The 20,049-nt window shown below is 37.7% G+C and overlaps 1 protein-coding gene across 6 annotated transcripts in view; it reads left to right on the top strand.

Moving 5' to 3' along the window:
- Window positions 1–20,049, top strand: part of PTPN12 (protein tyrosine phosphatase non-receptor type 12) — a 109,876-nt gene that overhangs the window by 14,827 nt on the left and 75,000 nt on the right. For 5 of the 6 annotated variants that reach the window (XM_055283462.2, XM_055283469.2, XM_063641547.1 and 2 more), the window contains exon 2: window positions 18,999–19,107. In XM_055283462.2, coding sequence (XP_055139437.1) covers window positions 18,999–19,107 — 109 coding nt within the window. Of the gene's footprint in view, window positions 1–18,525; window positions 18,546–18,998; window positions 19,108–20,049 lie in introns of those variants that run through there. The other variant, XM_055283468.2, reaches the window with a different exon arrangement.

Below are 20,049 nucleotides of genomic sequence, written 5' to 3'. Positions count from 1 at the left end.
GATGAATGTTTAACCAATATATTTAATTTCTTGTCATTGCTTTATTATATGCTGTTTTTGTATTGTTTACAAGGTCTTAGCATCATATGTATGATATTTTCAAATATGTTCTAAAATGACCTCATCATTTATTTCTCTAGTTGTTAAAGAAGGTATAGAGGTTTTATCATTTTTTAAAATAGAATGTAGTTTGGATTAGATCTATAAATTATTATTTTGCATTTAAAACAGGTTATAGATAAAAGAGGGAAATGTAATCTGGTGATAGTCTTAATTATTTAATTAAGAGGGTGTAAACGAAAGAATGTACAAAAGTAAAAATAGGCAGGGAAGAAAAGACCTGATGGAAGTAACATATCTTTGTTAGGAATTTGAGTGTCTAGCATTATAGTGGACAGTCCAATGATATGGTTTACAACAGTTATATATGTATTAGACCTGGCCATTACTTACTATGTAATGTTGAGTACATGATGTGAACCACTCTCAATCTTAGCTTCTTTATCTATAAAACAGAAGTAGTTTGTAATGTTTGAATTAGTAAGAATAAAGGACACAGTGTCAGATGTGTCAGAAGGAAGCATGATTAGGGCATTAAGTGAGAAGTTAAATAAATGGGAGGGGAACCCCTTGCTCTTTTTCTCTTTTGGACCTTTTTGGTGACAGAGACAAAAAGAATGTGTAGAGTATATTTAATTATCTGAAAACACAGAGTTGAGCATCCCTAATCTGAAGTTTAAAATGCCCCTACATCCAAAATTTTTTGAGTGCCATTATGGTCTGAGAGCAGACATTGTGTATGATTGCTGTTTTAAATTTGTTGAGGTGTGTTTTATGGCCCAGAATTTGGTCTGTCTTGTTGAATGTTTCATGTAAACTTGAGAAGAATGTGTATTCTGTGGTTGTTGTCTTAGGTAGTCTATAGACGTGCATTATATATCCAGTTGATTGATGATGCTGTTAAGTTCAGCTGTGTCCTTACTCATTTCCTGCTTGCTTCATCTGTCCATTTCTGATAGAGGAGTATGGAAGTCTTCAACTATAATAGTGGATTCAAATATTTCTCCTTGCAGTTCTATCAGTTTTGCCTCACATATTTTTATGCATAGTTGTTAGACACATACAGATTAAGGATTATACTGTCTTCTTGGAGAATTGACCCCTTTATCATGATGTAAAGCCACCCTATCCTTGATAACTTTACTTGCCATGAAATCTGCTTTATCTGAAATCAATAACTAGTCTCACTTTATTTTTGTGTTAGCTGATATATTTTTTCCATCCATTTGCTTTTAATCTATGTGTGTTTGTATATTTAAAGTGGATCTCTTGTAGACAACATATAGTTAGGTCTTGGTTTTTAATCCACTCTGACAATCTTTTAATTGGTACATTTATACCATTGACATTCAAAGTGATTACTGATAGCATTGGATTAATGTCTACCATATTTGCCACTATTTTCTGTTGCCATTGTTCTTTGTTCCTATTTTTTTTTGTCTTCCACTCTTTTTCTGCCTTTTGCAGTTTTAATTCAAGATATCATATGACTGTCCTTTCTTAGCATGTCAGTTTTACTTCTTTTTTTTTTACTTTTTTTTTTTTGTTTTCTAAAGAGACAAGGTGTCGCTTAGTTGCTTAGGCAGGAATGCAGTGGCATGTCATAGCTCACTGTAACCTCAAACTTCTGGGCTCACATGATCCTCCTGCCTCAGCCTCCTGAGTAGCTAGGACTACAAGTGTGTGCTACCAACCCTCAAGTAATGTTTTTTATTTTTTGTAGAGAGAAGGTCTTACCATGTTGCCCAGGCTGTCAAACTCCTGGCCTCAAGCAATCCTCCTGCCTTGGCTTCCCAAAGTATTGGGATTATAGGCATGAGCCACTGTGCCCAGCTGGGTGTTTTTACTTTTTTAAGTGGTTGCTGTGGCATTTGCGGTGTATATTTCCAGCAAATCCAAGTCCATTTTCAGATAACACTGTACCACTTTATGGATGGTGAGATTACTTTATAATGACAAAATAACCCTAATTCTATCCCTTGTATCATTGCTGGCATTATCTCACTTACAAATAAACATACACACACAAGCATACATAACCAAATTCATGTTTGCTGCTAATTTGAATAAACTGTTATCAGATCAATTAATAAGAAAAATAAAAGTTTTAATTTTACTTTCATTTGTTCTTTCATTTCTTCTTCCTTTCTTTATGTAGATATGAATTCCAGACTAGCATAATTTGTCTTCTCTCTAAAAAATTTATTTTAACATTTCTCACAAGGTAGGTCTGTGGCAACAGATTCTCTTAATCTTTTGTGGGGGACAGGGTCTTGCTCTGTCTGTCACCCAGGCTATAATGCGTGGCATGATCATGGCACACTGCAGCCTTGACCTGCTGGGCTCAACCAGTCCTTTTGCCCTAGCCTCCAGAGTAGCAGGGACTACAGGCATGCACCGCCATACTCGCTTAAGTTTTTTTTTGTTTTTGTTTTTGTTTTTGTTTTTGTAGAAACGAGGTCTCATTGTGTTGCCCAGGTTGGTCTTGAACTCCTGGGCTCAAACCATTCACCTACCTCAGCCTCCCAAAGCATTAGGACTACAGGCATGAACCACCTTGCCCAGCCTTAATTTTTGTTTTGTTGAGAAAGTTTTTATTTCTCTTTGGTTTTTGAAGGATAATTTTGCAGAGTTCAGGATTCTAAGTTGGTGGGTTTTTTCTTCTCAGTACGGTATTTTGTCATTCCCTTCTTGCTTGCCTAGTTTCTGAAACACAGTCAGATGTAATTCTTATTATACTTGCTCCTCTGTAGGTAAGATGATATTTTTTCCTCTGGCTTTTCAAACGATTTGTTTATCTTTGATTTTTTGTAGTTTGAAAGTGATATGCCTACATATAGTTTTTCTGGCATTTATTCCGATCAGTGTTCTCTGAGCTGCTTGGATCTGTGGTTTGGTTTCTGACATTAATTTGGGGAAATTTTCAATCATTATTTCAAATATTTCTTCTGTTCCCTTCTTCTCTTTCTGTTACTACCCTTATGCATATTTACATCTTTTGTAGTTGTCCCCACAGTTTTTGCATATTCTGTTCTGTTGTTTCAGTTTTTTTCTAGTCTTTTTAATCTGTTTTCAGTTTTGGAAGCTTTTATTGAGATATCCTCAAGTTGAAAGATTCTTTCCTCAGCCATGTCCAGTCTACTAATAAGCCCACCAACAACATTCTTCATTTTTGTTACAGTTTTTTAAAAAAATCTCTAGTGTTTCTTAGGCCAGGCACGGTGGCTCACACCTGTAATCCCAGCACTTTGGGAGGCCGAGGAGGGTGGATCATGAGGTCATGAGATCGAGACCATCCTGGCTAACACGGTGAAACCCCATCTCTACTAAAAATACAAAACAATTAGCTGGGCGTGGTGGTGGATGCCTGTAGTCCCAGCTACTCGGGAGGCTGAGGCAGGAGAATGGCGTGAACCCGGGAGGTGGAGCTTGCAGTGAGCCAAGATCACGCCATTGCACTCCAGCCTGGGCGACAGAGCGAGACTCCGTCTCAAAAAAAAAAAATCTCTAATGTTTCTTTTTGGTTATTTCTTTGAATTTCTATCTCTTTGCTTATATTGATTGCCCATCTATTCTTGCATACTGTCTACTTTATCCATTAGAGTTCTTAGGGTATTAATCATAGGGTGTTTGTTTGTTTGTTTGAAACAGGGTTTTGCTTTGTCTCCGAGACTGGAGTGCAGTGATGCAATCATAGCTAACTGCAACCTCCGCCTCCTGGGCTTAAGCAATCCTCCCACCTCAGCCTCCCCAGTAGCTGGGATCACAGGCATGTGTCAACATGCCTGGCTAATTTTTCATATTTTTTTGTAGAGATGGGGGTTCGTCACGTTGCCCAGGCTGGTCTCAAACTCCTGGGCTGAAGAGACCTGCCTACCTCTGCCTCCCAAAGTGTTGGGATTACAGGCATGAGCCACCCAGAGCCAAGGTCTCAGTCTTTTAGTGACCTTGTTTATGGATTTTGAACTATATCCTGTTTCTCAGCACCTCACCCCCAGGATGGCTTGAATGACCTATAGTTGGATATTTCCCTTAGCTCATGTAAATGAGCCTCTGCTAAAACCCCAGCAGGTTAGGCTCAGGTTAAATCATTTCTCCGTAGGGCAGACCTTGTTAAGAAGAATGGAATATTTGGCCAGGCACAGTGGCTCACACCTGTAGTCCCAGCACTTTGGGAGGCTCAGGCCGGTGGTTCACGAGGTCAAGAGATAGGGACCATCCTGGCCAACATGGTGAAACCCCGTCTCTAATAAAAATTAGCTAGTCTTGGTGGTGCGTTCCTGTAGTCCCAGTTACTCAGGAGGCTGAGGCAGCTTGAACCCGGGAGGTGGAGGTTGCAGTGAGCTGAGACCACACCACTGCACTCCAGCCTGGTGACAGAGCAAGACTCCATCTCAAAAATAAAAAATAAAAATAAAAAAAAGAAGAATGGAATATCCTGGTGTGTTGAAAAATGGCCCCCCTTTCTCCTGCTGCTGGAAGCATGGGGGGATTTTTCTCTGATATTTACTATGAGAACCTGGTAGAGCTCTTGGAGGTGAAACAAAAATGTGGGGACCCCTCTGATTGGGTACACCAGGAGTTTTTGTTTGTTTGTTTTTGTTTGTTTTTTTTTTTAGAGCGGTCTTGCTGTTCTCCAGGCTGGAGTGCAACAGCCTTGGCACAGCCTTGGCACACTGCAGCCTCAACCTTGTGGCCTCATGTGATCCTCCCACCTCAGCCTTCCTAGTAGCTGGGACTACAGATGTATGCAACCACACTTAGCTATTTTTAAATTTTTTGTAGAGGTGGGGTCTCACTGTGTTTGCCTAGGCTGGTCTCAAACCCCTGGGCTCAAGAGGTCCTCCCGCTTCCACCTCCCAGAGTACTTGGATTACAGGTATGAGCCACTGCATCTAGCGTCCCCTGGATATTTTAACCCTCATAGTTGTTCACACTGAGCCTCTAGCAATTCATCAGTTACAGTTCAGGTTTCTTATGGAAGTTTGCTGTGTGAGTGTTTCTGCTCTGATTACTTGTGATTCTCCGTATTCACCTTCTGTCTCTCCAGTTTGGGGGCAGCTGTTTGACCTGTGACTTAACTTCTCTTACAGATCTAAGAAAAGTTGTTGATTTTTCAGTTTGTTTAGCTTTTTACTTGCTCTTAAGATTGAGTGACAGCTTTTTTTTTGCATTTTTTTATTGTGATAACATGTATTAATACAAAACATTTATCATTTAAGTGTACAGTTCTGTGGCATTAGGTACATTCACACTGTGCAATTAGGACTCTTAAAAGGAAAAAGTCACATACTGTTAGAAGGGTCATACAAGGCTTTATAGAAAGGATTTTTAAGATGAGCTTCTATATATCAATTAAAAGAACATTTCAGTAGAAACATGGGCATATGGTATGATAATTACCAGAAGAAAAATGCGAATAAGTGCTGAACACAGGAAAAAAATCATCAACCTCTCCAATAATCAGAAAAATTGAAGTTAATCATCATTAACTGTTGGGAGAATAGCTAATAAATTTGATAAAAACTCAAAAATTCATAATAATTCAGAAATTGAGAATAGCGGCTGGGCTTGGTGGCTCACACCTGTAATTCTAGCACTTTGGGAGGCTGAGGCGGGCAGATCACCTGAGCTCAGGAGTTCGAGACCAGCGTGGCCAACATGGCAAAACCCCATCTCTACTAAAAATATAAAAATTAGCTGGGCCTGGTGGTGGGCGCCTGTAATCCCAGCTACTCGGGAGGCTGAGGCAGGAGATCGCTTGAACCCATGAGGTGGAGGTTTCAGTCAGCTTAGATCACGCCACTGCACTCCAGCCTGGGCAACCGAGCAAGACTCCATCTCAAAAAAAAAAAAGAAAAAAGAAAGAAAAAGAAAATGATAAGGATATAGAAAACTAGTGTTTCTAGGTCCGTTAAGGGGATGGTAAACTGGTGAAGCCTATTTTGGAAGGCAGTTTGGCCACTTCTAATAGAATTGATAAATGTACTTACTCTTTGACCCAGCATGTCAACTTTAGGGATCTTTCCGTAAAAATACTTGCATATGTGCATAAAATAGTATGTCCAAGTATGCAACAATTTTTGTGAAACAACCTAAAATAGCTATTAGTAAGGAGACTTTGCATAACTGGTTACCTAAAAGGAAACAGATGTGGAGGGGAGAGAGTTTTGCTTTTTCATTTTATACCTGTATGCAGAAAAGAGTAACATAGCAGGCCTAAGACTGCTATCCTTAGACAGGCCTGCTTACAATGTTATCCCTTGGCTAGTGTCTGGGAACTTAGACTTTTGGGAGAATTTCCATTATCCCCTGATAAGAGTGGTTCACTGTGCCCAAACTGTACAAACAATGTGGTTTATGGGCTGGGCCCAGTGGCTCAATTGTGTAACCTCAGCGCTTTGGGAGGCCGAGGCAGGAGGATTCCTTGAGGCCAGCTTGGGCCACATAGGTAAGATCTCGTCTCTACAAAATATTTTTAAAAATTAGCCAGATGTCATGGTGTGCACCTGTGTAGTCTTAGCTACTTTGGGAAGCTGAGGCAGGAAGATAACTTGAGTCCAGTAGTTCAAAGTTGCAGTGAGCCTTCATCATGCCACTGCACTCCAGCATGGGTAACAGAGCAAGACAAACAAAAATAAAAAATAATATGGTTTATGTTGAACATCTACTTTTTTCTTGGGAGTCTGGAATTTTGGTATATCGTTAGGCAGAGTGCCTGTGTAACCGGCCTCCAATAAAAGCCATGGGCACTTTATTTCTAATGCACTTCCCTTGTGGACAACATTTCACACATGTTGTCACAACTTATTTCTGCAGGGATTAGAGGGTCGTGTGTAATTTCATTAGAAGAGGATTTTTGAAAGCTTGTGCCTAGTTTCTTCTGGACTTTGCCTCTTGTGCCTTTTTCTTTGCTGCTTTCACTTTGTATCCTTTAGCTGTGATAAATTATAGCTCTGAGTATGGTTATATTCAGTGATATGTTGGATCACTTGATATGCTGAGTTTTTTACATGTGTGTATTATCTGACCCCTTTATTGTGCACATTTTCCCTTGATGGTAAAAGAGTGAAAGCTTTCCTTGGTAACATTGTAGGTGATATAATAAAGAAGTGAATCAAAAAGTAAGTGTCTTTAGGTGTGTTATTTAGGACAAGGAGATACTACTTTAGGTAAATTATTTTAAATTACACTTCCAGTTTTCATTACCTTCATATGTCAATAGGATGCTAAACCACAGATGTTAAATTTCAAATAGCATTTTAAGTTTATGCTCTCTAGTTTTATAAATTATATTACATAAACTTACTGAACTGAATGTGAAAATAGGGTGCCAATTCACTGACTATGTGATGTTCTGAATGGGTTATCAATGCCTGTTGTGTCTAGCAGACTTGCCCTGCTTTATTGAATGTGTATTTGGAAGACACTAGGCTCTGTGGGGGAAGAAAAAGAAATAGGTTATTGTCTGTGAGGCAGTGAATTATAATCCTGGGTGGTGGCAGCATTGGTAGTGATGGGATAAAATGTATAAACATGATGGATATAAAAGGCAAGATGACAAGTACTATATGTCTAGGACATGTTTTTGGAATATATGCCCATTAGAGCAGGGATTTTGTCCTATTCATCTCTGTATCACTAGCACCTAAAACAGTCCCTGGGCATAGGATAGGTTAGGTGGAGTTAATGTGAAGCCAGTCGTCATCATAAAAGTGATAATTGAGTTTAAAGAGGAAGTTCTTTTTATTATAAATCTCTGAATCCAGTGTGTCAGCAAACTTAAAAATATTTTTGGGGAATATCATAACAGTTAATTCGTGAATAGGTCAGAACTTTCTAATGTTGTGTGAATATTATGTGACCTGGTGATCTGAGATACTTCAGTGGCGCTTGCCTGCAACTAGCTGTTCTTTTTGATACTGGATAGGACATTTAATTCTGTACAAACAACTACAAAGGGTTTCTTTCCCTTAAAAATTTTTTTTAATTGTGGTAAAATACGTGTAACATAAAACCTATCATCTAAGCCATTTTTAAGTGTACAGTTCAATAGCGTTAAGTACATTCACATTGTTGTATAACCAATCTCTAGAACTCTTCTCATCTTGGAAAGCTAAAACTCTGTTCCCATTAAACCACCCTCTTTATTCCAAACTCATTCTCCTTCCTCCAACCTCTAGCACCATTCTATTACATTTTCTGTCTGTATGGATTTGACAATTCTAGCTGCCTCATATAATTAGGATTATAAAATACTGTCTTTTTGTGACTGGTGTATTTCAGTTAGCATAATGTCCTCAGGGTTCATCCATGTTGTAGTATGTGTCAAAATCTTCCTTTTTAAAGGGTTGAATAATACTGCATTGTATGTATATACTACATTTTGTTTATCTGTTTGCCCATAGCATGACACTTAGGTTACTTCCACCTTTTGGCTTTTGTGAATGTTCCTGCTGTGAACATGGTTGTACAAATATCTGTTCGAGACCCTGCTTTCCATTCTTTGGGGTATATGCCCAAAAGTGGAATTGCTGAATGATATGATAATTCTACTTTTACTTTTTGAGGAACCACCATACTGTTTCCTATAGTAACTGTACCATTTTACATTTCACAACAGAGCCTAAGGGTTCCAGTTTCTCCATATCCTTGCCAGTACCTATTATTCTGGCTTTTTTTTTTTTTTTTTTTTTTTTTTAATATAGAGATGAGGTTTTGCTATGTTGCCCAGACTGGTCTTGAATGCCTCAAGTGGCACAAGCGATCCTCCTGCCTTGGCCTCCCAAAGTGCTTGGGTTATAGGTGTGAGCCACTGTGCCCAGCCTATTTTGGTTTTTTGATAGTAGCCATCAGAATGGTTCAAGTGGATTACTAAGTCATACAGAGATGTAAAATTGTGTCTGTTGAATCATCTATATGAAATACTTCATAGGAATTGAAGCTATTAAGATTTTGATGCCTGTTGGAGATTATTGGTGACTTGCTGAAAGTAATTTTAGTAGGGTAATAAAGGAAAAAATGAAATTTTCAGAGGGTTCAGGAGTTAGTGGTTCACCAGGAAGTGTAGTTTCTCTTTAGAAAGTTTGGTCAGCTGACCACAGCATTGTGGTAGTCTCTGGCCTTGCAAAAATAACTTTTTTCCATATAGTGGTCAATAAGTATTCAGTTCTCTTAAACTACACAAGTGACTCTTTTCCTGTGCTATATTTGTTTTTGCAGAGAGAAGTGTGAATTCTGAATGTCTGCTACTAATTTGGGAGTCTTTGTTTTATTTTTGTAATTGGAGGTAAAGGGAATTGATGTAATTGTGGCTTAATATGTTAACACTGGAACTTAATATTCTCAGTTTTACTGTATGTTTTTAATTAATTAATTAATTTTATTTTATTTATTTATTTATTTTTGAGACAGAGTCTTGCTCTGTCACCCAGGCTGGAGTGCAAGTGGCACAATCTCAGCTCACTGCAAGCTCCACCTCCTGGGTTCATGCCATTCTCCTGCCTCAGCCTCCCAAGTAGCTGGGACTGTAAGTGCCCGCCACCACGCCCAGCTAATTTTTGTATTTTTAGTAGAGACGGGGTTTCACTGTGTTAGCCAGGATGGTCTCGATCTCCTAAGCTCATGATCCGCCCGCCTCAGCCTCCCAAAGTGTATTTATTTATTTTTTGAGAACAGAGTCTTACTCTGTTGCCCAGACTGGAGTGCAGTGGTGCAATGTCGGCCCACTGCAACCTCTGCCTCCTGGGTTCAAGCGATTCTCCTACCCCAGCCTCCCGAGTAGCTGGGATTACAGGCGCATGCTACCACGCCCAGCTAATTTTTGTATTTTTAGTAGAGACGGGGTTTCACCACCTTGGCCAAGCTGGTCTCAAACTCCTGACCTCAGGTGATCCACCCACCTTGGCCCCAGAGTGCTGGGATTACAGGAGTGAGCCACTGCTCCCGGCCTATTGTATGTTTTTATTATATACTATGAGATAATGAGATTAGTGATGGATTGCTTTGTAATACTTTGGGAGTCTGGGTCTGGCAGAATGTGCCCCTATGAAGACTAAGTGGGATTATAGTGATTATGTTTTCTTAAATCAGAATCAGGATGCATAACCAGATGAAGGAAGACATAGTCAGGAGCCATAGTTTTAATATCTAGATTTTGGAATTTTAGGGTAATTTACTGTAGGGACAAAGTATTTGAAATTGGGATTGGCGGAACATCAGTGGAACCAGCGATTGCTAAGTTAAATATATAGAGGGACATTAGATAATGGATGATGAGGAAATGGGTAAAAGAAAGTGAGGGCCTTGTGAGTTGAAACAAAAATAATCAAACCTGGAACACTTTCCATTTATTGTATTAGATATCTTCGTTTCAATAAAATTAATGTATATGACAAAATTTTATTGTCCTCCTAGTTCAAGTGGGATTCTACTTTTATTTCCATAAAAATATACTTTCAGGATAGGGAAAGGGTAAACTTGCATTATAAGTTTGTATTTTCTCACGAAGGGACAGGAAAGAAGAAAAAAAATCATTTGCTTATTGTCTAGGCTATCTATGCAAAAAAAAAAAAAACAGCCTTTTTTTATTACATTTTTTCATTTAGATTATTATTTGCCATATTTATTATTTTAAAACATAAAGCCTGTAGTACAAGGTTTTATTTAAAAACATTCTCAAAATCAAGGACTATTGCTACACACATTCAGGGAAGATTATCTAGATATATTGGAGAGATCTCCTTTGCTAGTAATTGATGAAACCTAGGAATTGAACCCCAGCTTCTCTGACTTAAAGCTGTCCTATTGTGAAGTAGAAATGAAGTGTAAGCAATATATTCTTAAGTATACTGGTCAATTCTGATTTACATAGAAGACCTAACAGTTTATTTACTCTCTACTATTTGTTGTGGGATTATGCTGATAGTAGCTATTACTAATAGAAGATACAGTCTAAATCAGGGAATTCATATTCTATCAGGGATGGCATATGTGCATATCTAAATAATTACTGTACACTGGAATATGTTGTAGATAAGAGGTGTATATAAAGTAGATAGAGATGAGGAAGTGGATGATGGGCCTGTATGCCAGTACTACTATCAGGAAAAATTTCATGAAGATGATTTCTGTATTGGGCTAGTAAAAAGCAGGGAGTTTGCTTGGCAGACAATTAGGGGAATAAGTGAAGCATAGATTTTGACATGAGCAAAGCACAGAATCATTTTATTACTCCAAGACTCATAAGACTGGCCCTATTTACTTCAAAGTTACTTTCTTTATTATCAATCCTGAGTTGGCTTCAAATGAGGCAGAGCCATGCATTTCTGAAAAAAAAAAAAGAGAGAGAATTAGTCTGTTATGCAGCAGTGGGTGAACAGTGAGCAAAGATAGGAAGATGAATTTTGATAGACAGAGTTGCATATTTTGCAACTAAAGGTAGACATTGCAGTTGTATAGTTGAAAGACCCTTTGGTTATTTTAGCTGCTTATAACCATTATCGTTAGTGATGTGCATTTTTTCTTTTTTTTTTTGATGGAGCTCTGTCGCCCAGGCTGGAGTGCAGTGGTGTGATCTCGGCTCACTGCAGCCTCAGCCTCCTGAGTAGCTGGGACTACGGGCACACGCCACCAGGCTTGGCTAATTTTTGTATTTTTTAGTAGAGATTGGGTTTCACCATGTTGGCCAGGCTGGTCTTGAGCTCCTGACCTCAAGTGATCTGCCCACCTTGGCCTCCTAAAGTGCTGGGATTACAGGCACGAGCCATCGTGCCCAGCCCATATGCATATTTTTATGTAAGTATGTTTGTAAAGTTAGAGATAAAATAGTGATAATACAGTGTTACTTTGAGATAGTATAGTGTTACTTTGGCTGGTACTCTAATTTTACTGTATGCCGCTATTAATTTATATTTGGGGTTTTAAGAAATTTTGGCTTGGTTATCATGCAACTTGTAGGGTTAAATTAATACTATTAAGATGGTGTGGTTTTTCTGACTGAGGACAGTTAAAATTTTCAAATATAAAGCCAGATGAATTTATTTATTTAACAATGGTTATTGAATGTGAACTATGTCCCAAACCTGCTACCTTTTAAAATTCAGATGAATTCTCCAGTAATTGCCTCAGAAGTTTTCCAGAGCAATTAGGTAAAAGGAGTTAGGTAGCCTTAATATTTTGCCACAGTATAACTCTTAAGCTTAAAGTAATTTCCATTTTTATTTACTATACAAAGTATAGTTTTAATATGTGTATATTCTTATGTACATATTTACTAAAAGTTGTGTCTTATGAAACTCATACTGTGTTTTGTTGTTGTTTTTTGTTGTCGTGTTTTTTGTTTTTTTGTTTTTTTGAGACAGAGTCTTGCTCCGTCGCCAGGCTAGAGTGCCGTGGCGCAATCTCGGCTCACTGCAACCTCTGCCTTCCTGGTTTAAGTGATTCTCCTACCTCAGCCTTCCGAGTAGCTTGGATTACAGGCACGCGCCACCATGCCCAGCTAATTTTTGTATTTTTAGTAGAGATGGGGTTTCACCATGTTGGCCAGGATGGTCTCGATCTCCTGACTTCATGATCTACCAGCCTCGGCCTCCCAAAGTGCTGGGATTAGAGGCATGAGCCACCGCACCCAGCTGAAACTCGTACTGTGTTTTAAGTGTTGTAACATTGAGAAATTTGAGGCAGTGGTGTGTGGTCTAATAACAGAGTATGAGAGATCTTCAGCTTTGATATTTAATTTCTATATATCCCATCTTATTCCAAAAGGAATTTTAGTTAGCTTAATTTCCATTTTAGTGCTGTTTCTTTTTGTGCTAATTTGTTGTTTTCTTAATTGTCCTGATTTAAAATCCAGCCAACAAATTAATTTAATGCTTGTCTGTCTAAATGTATTTTCACTTCAAAGTCTGTTCAGTGAATATGAAGAGAATTAGCTATATTTTTGCTAACAAGGTTTGCTGATGGGGAGAAGAGCGAGATAAAGGAACAAATCAAAGATGAGTGTTAGGTTTTTGGCTTGAACTACTGTTGAATGGTGGTGCTATTTGAGCTTGTTTGTGATGCCCATTACACATCCAGTGGACAGGCCAACAGACAGCTCTTTGACTCTGGAGAGATTTAACAAACTTTAAACATTCTCAGGAGCTTAGATGAACAGTGAACTGTCCCACCCTTTTAAGAACTTGAATCTTGACACACAAATGGATATCTTAAAGTCACATTGCATGTGATTTTGGAGGCTTTTGAGAATCCATTTATTGATTTAGGATTAGGGGAATACAAATTTAGTGTTTTAAGAAATAAACTGGCCAGGCGCGGTGGCTCACGCTTGTAATCCCAGCACTTTGGGAGGCCGAGGCGGGCGGATCACGAGGTCAGGAGATCGAGACCACAGTGAAACCCCATCTCTACTAAAAAAAAAAAAATACAAAAAGTTAGCCGGGCGTGGTGGCGGGCGCCTGTAGTCCCAGCTACTCGGAGAGGCTGAGGCAGGAGAATGGCGTGAACCCGGGAGGCGGAGCTTGCAGTGAGCCGAGATTGCGCCACTGCACTCCAGCCTGGGCGACAGAGCGAGACTCCGTCTCAAAAAAAAAAAAAAAAAAGAAATAAACTGTTTAAAGCAAAGTGAATATTAAACTTGAATTTTGTTTGCATCAAAAATTCTAAGTATTAAAAATGTTTCTCTGACTTGTCTGAGAAGGCTCAGTAAATAATTCTTCAATTTGTAATGAGAGTTTTGCTTTGCATTAGCTATTGGTCTATAAAGTCCAATAAGATAGTCTAATCTCTGCCTTCAGTTTTATAGATTAGTGGACAAGACAGATAAGTACTGAAATACTTAGGAAATACTTTTCACAAGTGGCAATGGAACAATGTGTTATGGACTCATTGCAGAAGGCTGAGGAGCAGTAAAGGAGGGAAGGTTCAAGAACGTCTTCAAAAAGGAAATAACACTTTAGCCAGAGCCCTGCTCACCAGTAAGAGCAAAAATTGTGCAACTTTGATATTTAAGAAGTGGAGGGTTACTGCTAGTAGTAGTGGTGGTGAGTAATTCTATATGACTGAAGCATCAAACTCTAATAAGAGCATTATAAAAAGAGGCTAGAAAATTGGACAGGCGACATTCAACATATCTTATAATTAAAGATTCGATAGTTTATGTTAGAGATGATAGACACATAGGAGAGTTTTTAAATGTGGGACTAAAATGGTCAGACTTGACTTTTTAGAACAGTAATAAAGGAGTGCAGTTATTTTTGGAATTCATTTATGTGACTTTTTAAAGACCTCTGGGGTAGGCTGGCGCAGTGGCTTATGGCTGTAATCCCAGCACTTTGGGAGGCTAAGGTGGGCAGATGGCTTCAGTCCAGGAGTTCGAGACCAGCCTGGACAACGTGGCGAAACCCCATCTCTACAAAAAATACAAACAATTAGCCAGGCATGGCGGTGCGTGCCTATAGTCCCAGCTACTCGATAAGGGATGCTGAGGTGGGAGAATCACCTGAGCCCAGGAGTTTAAGACTGCAGTGAGCTGTGATTGCACCACTGCATTCCAGCCTGGGCAACAGAGTGAGTCCCTGCCTCAGTAAAGATCTTTAGGGTAGACTTAATTGCAAATGCTTTCTTAAAGGATTTGTTTGTTTGCTTAGCTTTTTTTAAAAAAGTCACACGTGATAAAGGGTGTGGTGGGTACCTATAACTTAATGCAGACATCATTTAGCTATATTTTTGCCCAGTTAATACAGTAAATGATTAAAAATTCTTTCTTGCTTTAGGATTATATGAAATAATTAAATTACATAATAAATGAATTATTTTATTAGTGTTTAGTGCTATTCTCATACAGTCTATGAATAAGGTTTCTTAGTATATCATGTTTCTCAATAATACAGAATTTTTTTGTTTCTTTCCTAGTAATAGCTTCATCAGAGACAATAGAATAGTGGTCAGGAAGTTAAAATGAAATTATATGTGTGGTTACTTTCTGTTTCGTAGAGTTTAAATGAACTTTGGTGCTACTTCTATTCAAGAGCTATGTAGACATTAATGTTGCTGTGTTTAAAAAAAAAAAAAAAAAAACCTGCTCTAGGCCTGATCAGCTCTTAGTCTGGCGGTAATTTTGTACCTGCAGAGTTTATTGTTTAACAGGGTAAATAAGATGTATCCTCTTTATATATTTATCATAAGAGTAAGAAATGTAAGTGTTCTAAGAGTACATATAAAGGTAAAACAATTCAGAGGGGAAGATTATGTCTGGATGAAGGGCATCAGAAACTGTAGGAGCTAGGGCTTAAAATTAAAAGATAAGTAAGATTTGGAGGTGTGCAAGTGGGGAGACCACCAACAAGCAAAGAAAAAGCATACACAAAGACACAGAAAAATGATTATCATGGGATTTTTTTTTAATAGAATCTTAGCAACTTTTAAAAAGGCAAATTATCAGGCAATTACCACCTCAGACCTACTGAATCAGAAACTGTTGGGATGAGGCCCAGCAATGTGGCCCTCCAGGTGATTCTGAAGCACACTCAAATTTGACAAACTGCTTTGCAATTTCAGGCAGATAAATTGACCTGGAATATGCAACTCTTTCTGATCTTTGGTCTGGGAAAGGTTTTAAAGAAATAAATCTGAAGTAACAACATTTAAAGAGTTCCAGTAATTAGTTCAATAATAATAGTTTACATTTATTGAGCCTTTTTGTGTACCAGACCTTTTGCTGAGTGAAGGTTATTATCTCAGTTTTATAGATGATACACAGAGAGGTTAAATATGTTAATTGTCACACAGCTAAGAAAGTACCAGATCCAGAATTTTAATTTATGTAGCTTACTATAAAGCTGACATTTTTTGGTGGGACATAAGTTCCAACTTGAAGATACCTTTTTAAAGTACAAAACAAAGTTTTTACTTTATGGACCACTTTGTATCTCTGATGGGCATGAAAATTGCTAAGAACATTACTTTTGTAGATTTTTAATAGAGCATTCTCCATTTTAAACTTTAATATAGAAAGCATTTTAAGAAATGGCGTGCTAGGCTTTAAGAAAACTGGATAAATGAAAATCCAAACTTAAATTAGATAAGTATTTGGGCACGAAAGTTCTCAAGGTTCATTATGAGAAATGTAAAGTCATTTCACATAAAAGCTTTGTTTTGCACATTTCTCAATAACATAATTTGTCATGTAAAAGAAGAAAAGTTTGGAGTGGGCCAGGCATGGTGGCTCACACTTGTATTCCCCAGCACTTTGGAACGTTGAGGCAGGAGGATTCCCGGAGCCCAGGAGTTCGAGACCAACCTCTGCAACATACATGGGGAGACCCCAGCCCTACAAAAAATAGTAATAATAATTAGCTGGGCGTGGTGACATGAGCCTGTGGTTCCAGTCACTTTGGAGGCTGAGGCAGGAGGATCATTTGAACACGGGAATTTGAAGCTGTGGTGAGCCATGATCATGCCACTGCATTCCAGTTTAGACAACAGAGTGAGACTCCGTCTGTGAATGAATGAAAAAGAAAAAGCTTAGAGTGATTGTACCAGGCATTCCTGAGGTACATTCACATTTTATAATTAAACTCAACCACTCTTTGTACTTATATTTTTTCTCACTGACATTGACCTAAGATATATTCCTTTCCCCTCTGTGTTTCTGCAACTATTTAAGTTGATATCCTTCTCTAAGTCAGATTCAAATATAATATTTTGAAATGCACTGATACTATAAATATCTAAAAATACATCTTTTCAGATGCTTAATCTTTGAGCAAAGAAAATACATTCTAATTAAATGTGCAAGGTGTGTATATAAGTAACCATGAGGATCTTTGTTAATATGGAGTAACGACATCATAAACAATCTTTTCTACTTTTGTTTTTTATTTACGTTCAATTTTTTGAACAGGCAATACAGTCATACAATCCAAAAGATGTGAAAAGACATAATAGTAATGTCTCATTCCCATCCGTTTCCCTTAGGTACCCGTTTCCCTTCCCCACAGACACGTACTTTGTTAATAGTTTTTCTTCCAGAGATGATATATACATATGTACAAGCAAATACAAATGTTTTTATTTCTTTTTAACACCAATAGTAATATATTACATATATACATACTACACTGTGTATATAATGTACACTATTATGTTTCCTGCTTTTTACAGTTATGCTTAATATGTATTTTTCAGATATTGTCATCTTACTATATATAAAAAGCTAACTCATTTGTTTTTCAGCTCTCTCATATTTGATGGTATGAATAAAACATTTAGCCAGTTTTCTATTAAGAGGTTTCTTTGATTGTTTGTAGTATTTTGCTGTTACTAACAATGCTGCAGTGGTTGGGCGCGTGGCTCACACCTGTAATCTCAGCACTTTGGAAGGCTGAGGCGGGTGGATCACCTAAGGTCAGGAGTTCAAGACCAGCCTGGATAACATAGTGAAACGCTGTCTCTACTAAAAACACAAAAATTAGCTGGACCTGGTGGTACGCATCTGTAATTCCAGCTACTCAGGAGGCTGAGGCCCAAGAATTGCTTGAACCCGGGAAGCCGAGGTAGCAGTGGGCTGAGATCGGACCACTGCACTCCAGCCTGGGCAGCAGAGCGAGATCCTGTCTCAAAACAAACAAAAAAAGTGCTGTGATATGTAACTTTGAATATAAATCATTTCATGTGTGTCCCATTTTTATCTGGAGGACAAAGTTGTAGAAGTACAATTCAGAGACAGGGTCTTGCATTGTTAAGCAGGCTGGTCTTGACTCCTGGCTTCAAGCAGTCCTCTCAAAGTGCTAGGATTACAAGTGTGAGCCACCATGCTTGGCCCCCACTTACTTTTGAATACAGTTTTTCCTCTGACACATGTATTTATTTGGAGAACTCTATTACCACAGGAAATCACAAGAAATAGCATCATAAATGTGGGGAATTTTACTTTGACATTGTGCCAGTGCAGAATAAGATTCTAGTAAATCATCATAAAGAAAAAAATGTATTCCTGTTGTAGGTCTCTAGTATTGTGATGGTAAAATTTAGTAGTTTTTCAAAGAAAAAGAAAAGGTTTATAGACAGTTTCAGTTCCTTAAATATCAGTATCACAAGTAGCAAAAATAGAGTAGTGAGAAAGTTAAATTTTATCAGATTTATTTTTCATCTTATTTGTATTTAATAATTTGTTGAATGGTAAAACCAGAATGCTTTCAATATGTCTTGAGGCCTGAAAGAAAGTTCCTTTGAAATTAAATTTCAGCAATGTAGTTGTGTAGAATTTGAACAATTCACAATACTGACTTTCAGTGCTTCTGAAAGCAGGAAGTGTATTACTGACACGCAGAACTATTCCAGCCCAAAGAACATCCCTACTGCCATATGTGGTAAGAATTTGTCAGTAACCCACAAACTACTTCTGTAATGCAGTGAATAAGCAGAATTGGTCTTTGTTGGACATTTCCAATTCAATATGAAAGAACTTTGTTTTGCAGTGTCTTGTAAGTAATTATTAGCTTATGCCTTGGGAGAAAGCCTGGCACATCATGGGTACGTGCTCATGGTTTATTGAGAGAAGAAATAAAGAAACCTGTACGTAATTCTTTTAGGCATGATTTTAAAACTTGGTTATTGTGACCCTTAGTTGAAATACTGAAATTACTCAAATATGTTAAAGACTGAGTTAAATATTCTGACTCAGCTTATTAATGATATCTTTAAATTATTTTATTGTGTTTTCCCTCTTTGCTGCTCATGTGAAATAAATATGAATCTTATGTTTGCACTTATGCTATAAAAGAAATTATCCTTGGGGTTAATATTAAAGGATGGGGAAATTAAGAGCTAAGAGACAGGAAAATGAGTTGTGAGGAATTGGGGTCACCAGATTTCATTAAAAATTTTAAAATATCACTGTTTCTCTAAACTTTAATTTTTACTTTTTGTATTTTAAGCGGTTAAGAAGATTGTCTACCAAATATAGAACAGAAAAGATATATCCCACAGCCACTGGAGAAAAAGAAGAAAATGTTAAAAAGAACAGATACAAGGACATACTGCCATGTAAGTTGGAAATGCCCTTGATAAAATACATAGAAATGCTAATTAGCCTTTTGTAACCTAACTAGTTTTATTCTTCCTGAGTTTCACTGTTCAGGAAGTAGTAATTAACCTATCTTTCAAAGTACACGAAAAGATACTAATTCGTAATTGTGCTTTTTGTTTTTCCTTCTGATCCTAGTTTTTGTTTAATTTTTTTCCTTTAAGTATCACAGTTGCTCTAATACTAAATTACTTTTAAATACTGTAAATCCAAGTGAAAATATCTTTTGTCAACTCTCTGTTCAAAGACGTTATTTCATTAAAATAATAAAGACAACTGAATACATTTTATAAAATGCTAACAATGTTGATTTTTCATGTATCTATACACAAGAACCTTAATTGATTAATTAAGCATGAGAAAATGAAGCATAGGATGACTCAAACATCTGTCTACTATTCTCAGCAGTCTGAATATGTGTTTCTAAGTATATGTCTTAGACTGATTGCATTACATTCTAATAATATTTTATTTATTTATTTGTTTGTTTAGAGGTGGAGGTGGAGGTTCTCACTGTGTTCCCCAGGCTGGTCTCAAACTCCTGAGCTCATGTGATCCTCCCACCTCAGCCTCCCAAAGTGTTGCGATTACAGGTGTGAGCCACTGCGCCCTGTCTGTATTCTTAAATAGCACAGTTTTCTGGCAAAATAACTTTAACTCTGAAAGTATACTTAAGGTGTGCCATCACTTTATCCAATAAAAGCTATACGTCATACTTGCTATCTTTTAAAGCTACCAGTCGTTTTTCTTTCTTCATAAGTATTTTGAAATATCTACATCCCATTACATCATTTCCTCAATTCTTATTCAGTCTTAAAGGTTGTTCTGTCTAAAATGCCCTTAAAGTTCTTGGTGACTTTGTGTGTGTGTGTGTGTGTGTGTGTGTGTGTGTGTGTGACAGA

The sequence above is a fragment of the Symphalangus syndactylus genome, chromosome 6 (assembly GCF_028878055.3).
Source record: "Symphalangus syndactylus isolate Jambi chromosome 6, NHGRI_mSymSyn1-v2.1_pri, whole genome shotgun sequence".
NCBI classification, from domain to species: Eukaryota; Metazoa; Chordata; class Mammalia; order Primates; family Hylobatidae; genus Symphalangus; species Symphalangus syndactylus.
The sequence above is the reverse complement of the archived record's forward strand: the minus strand, read 5'-3'. Positions and strand labels throughout refer to the sequence as shown.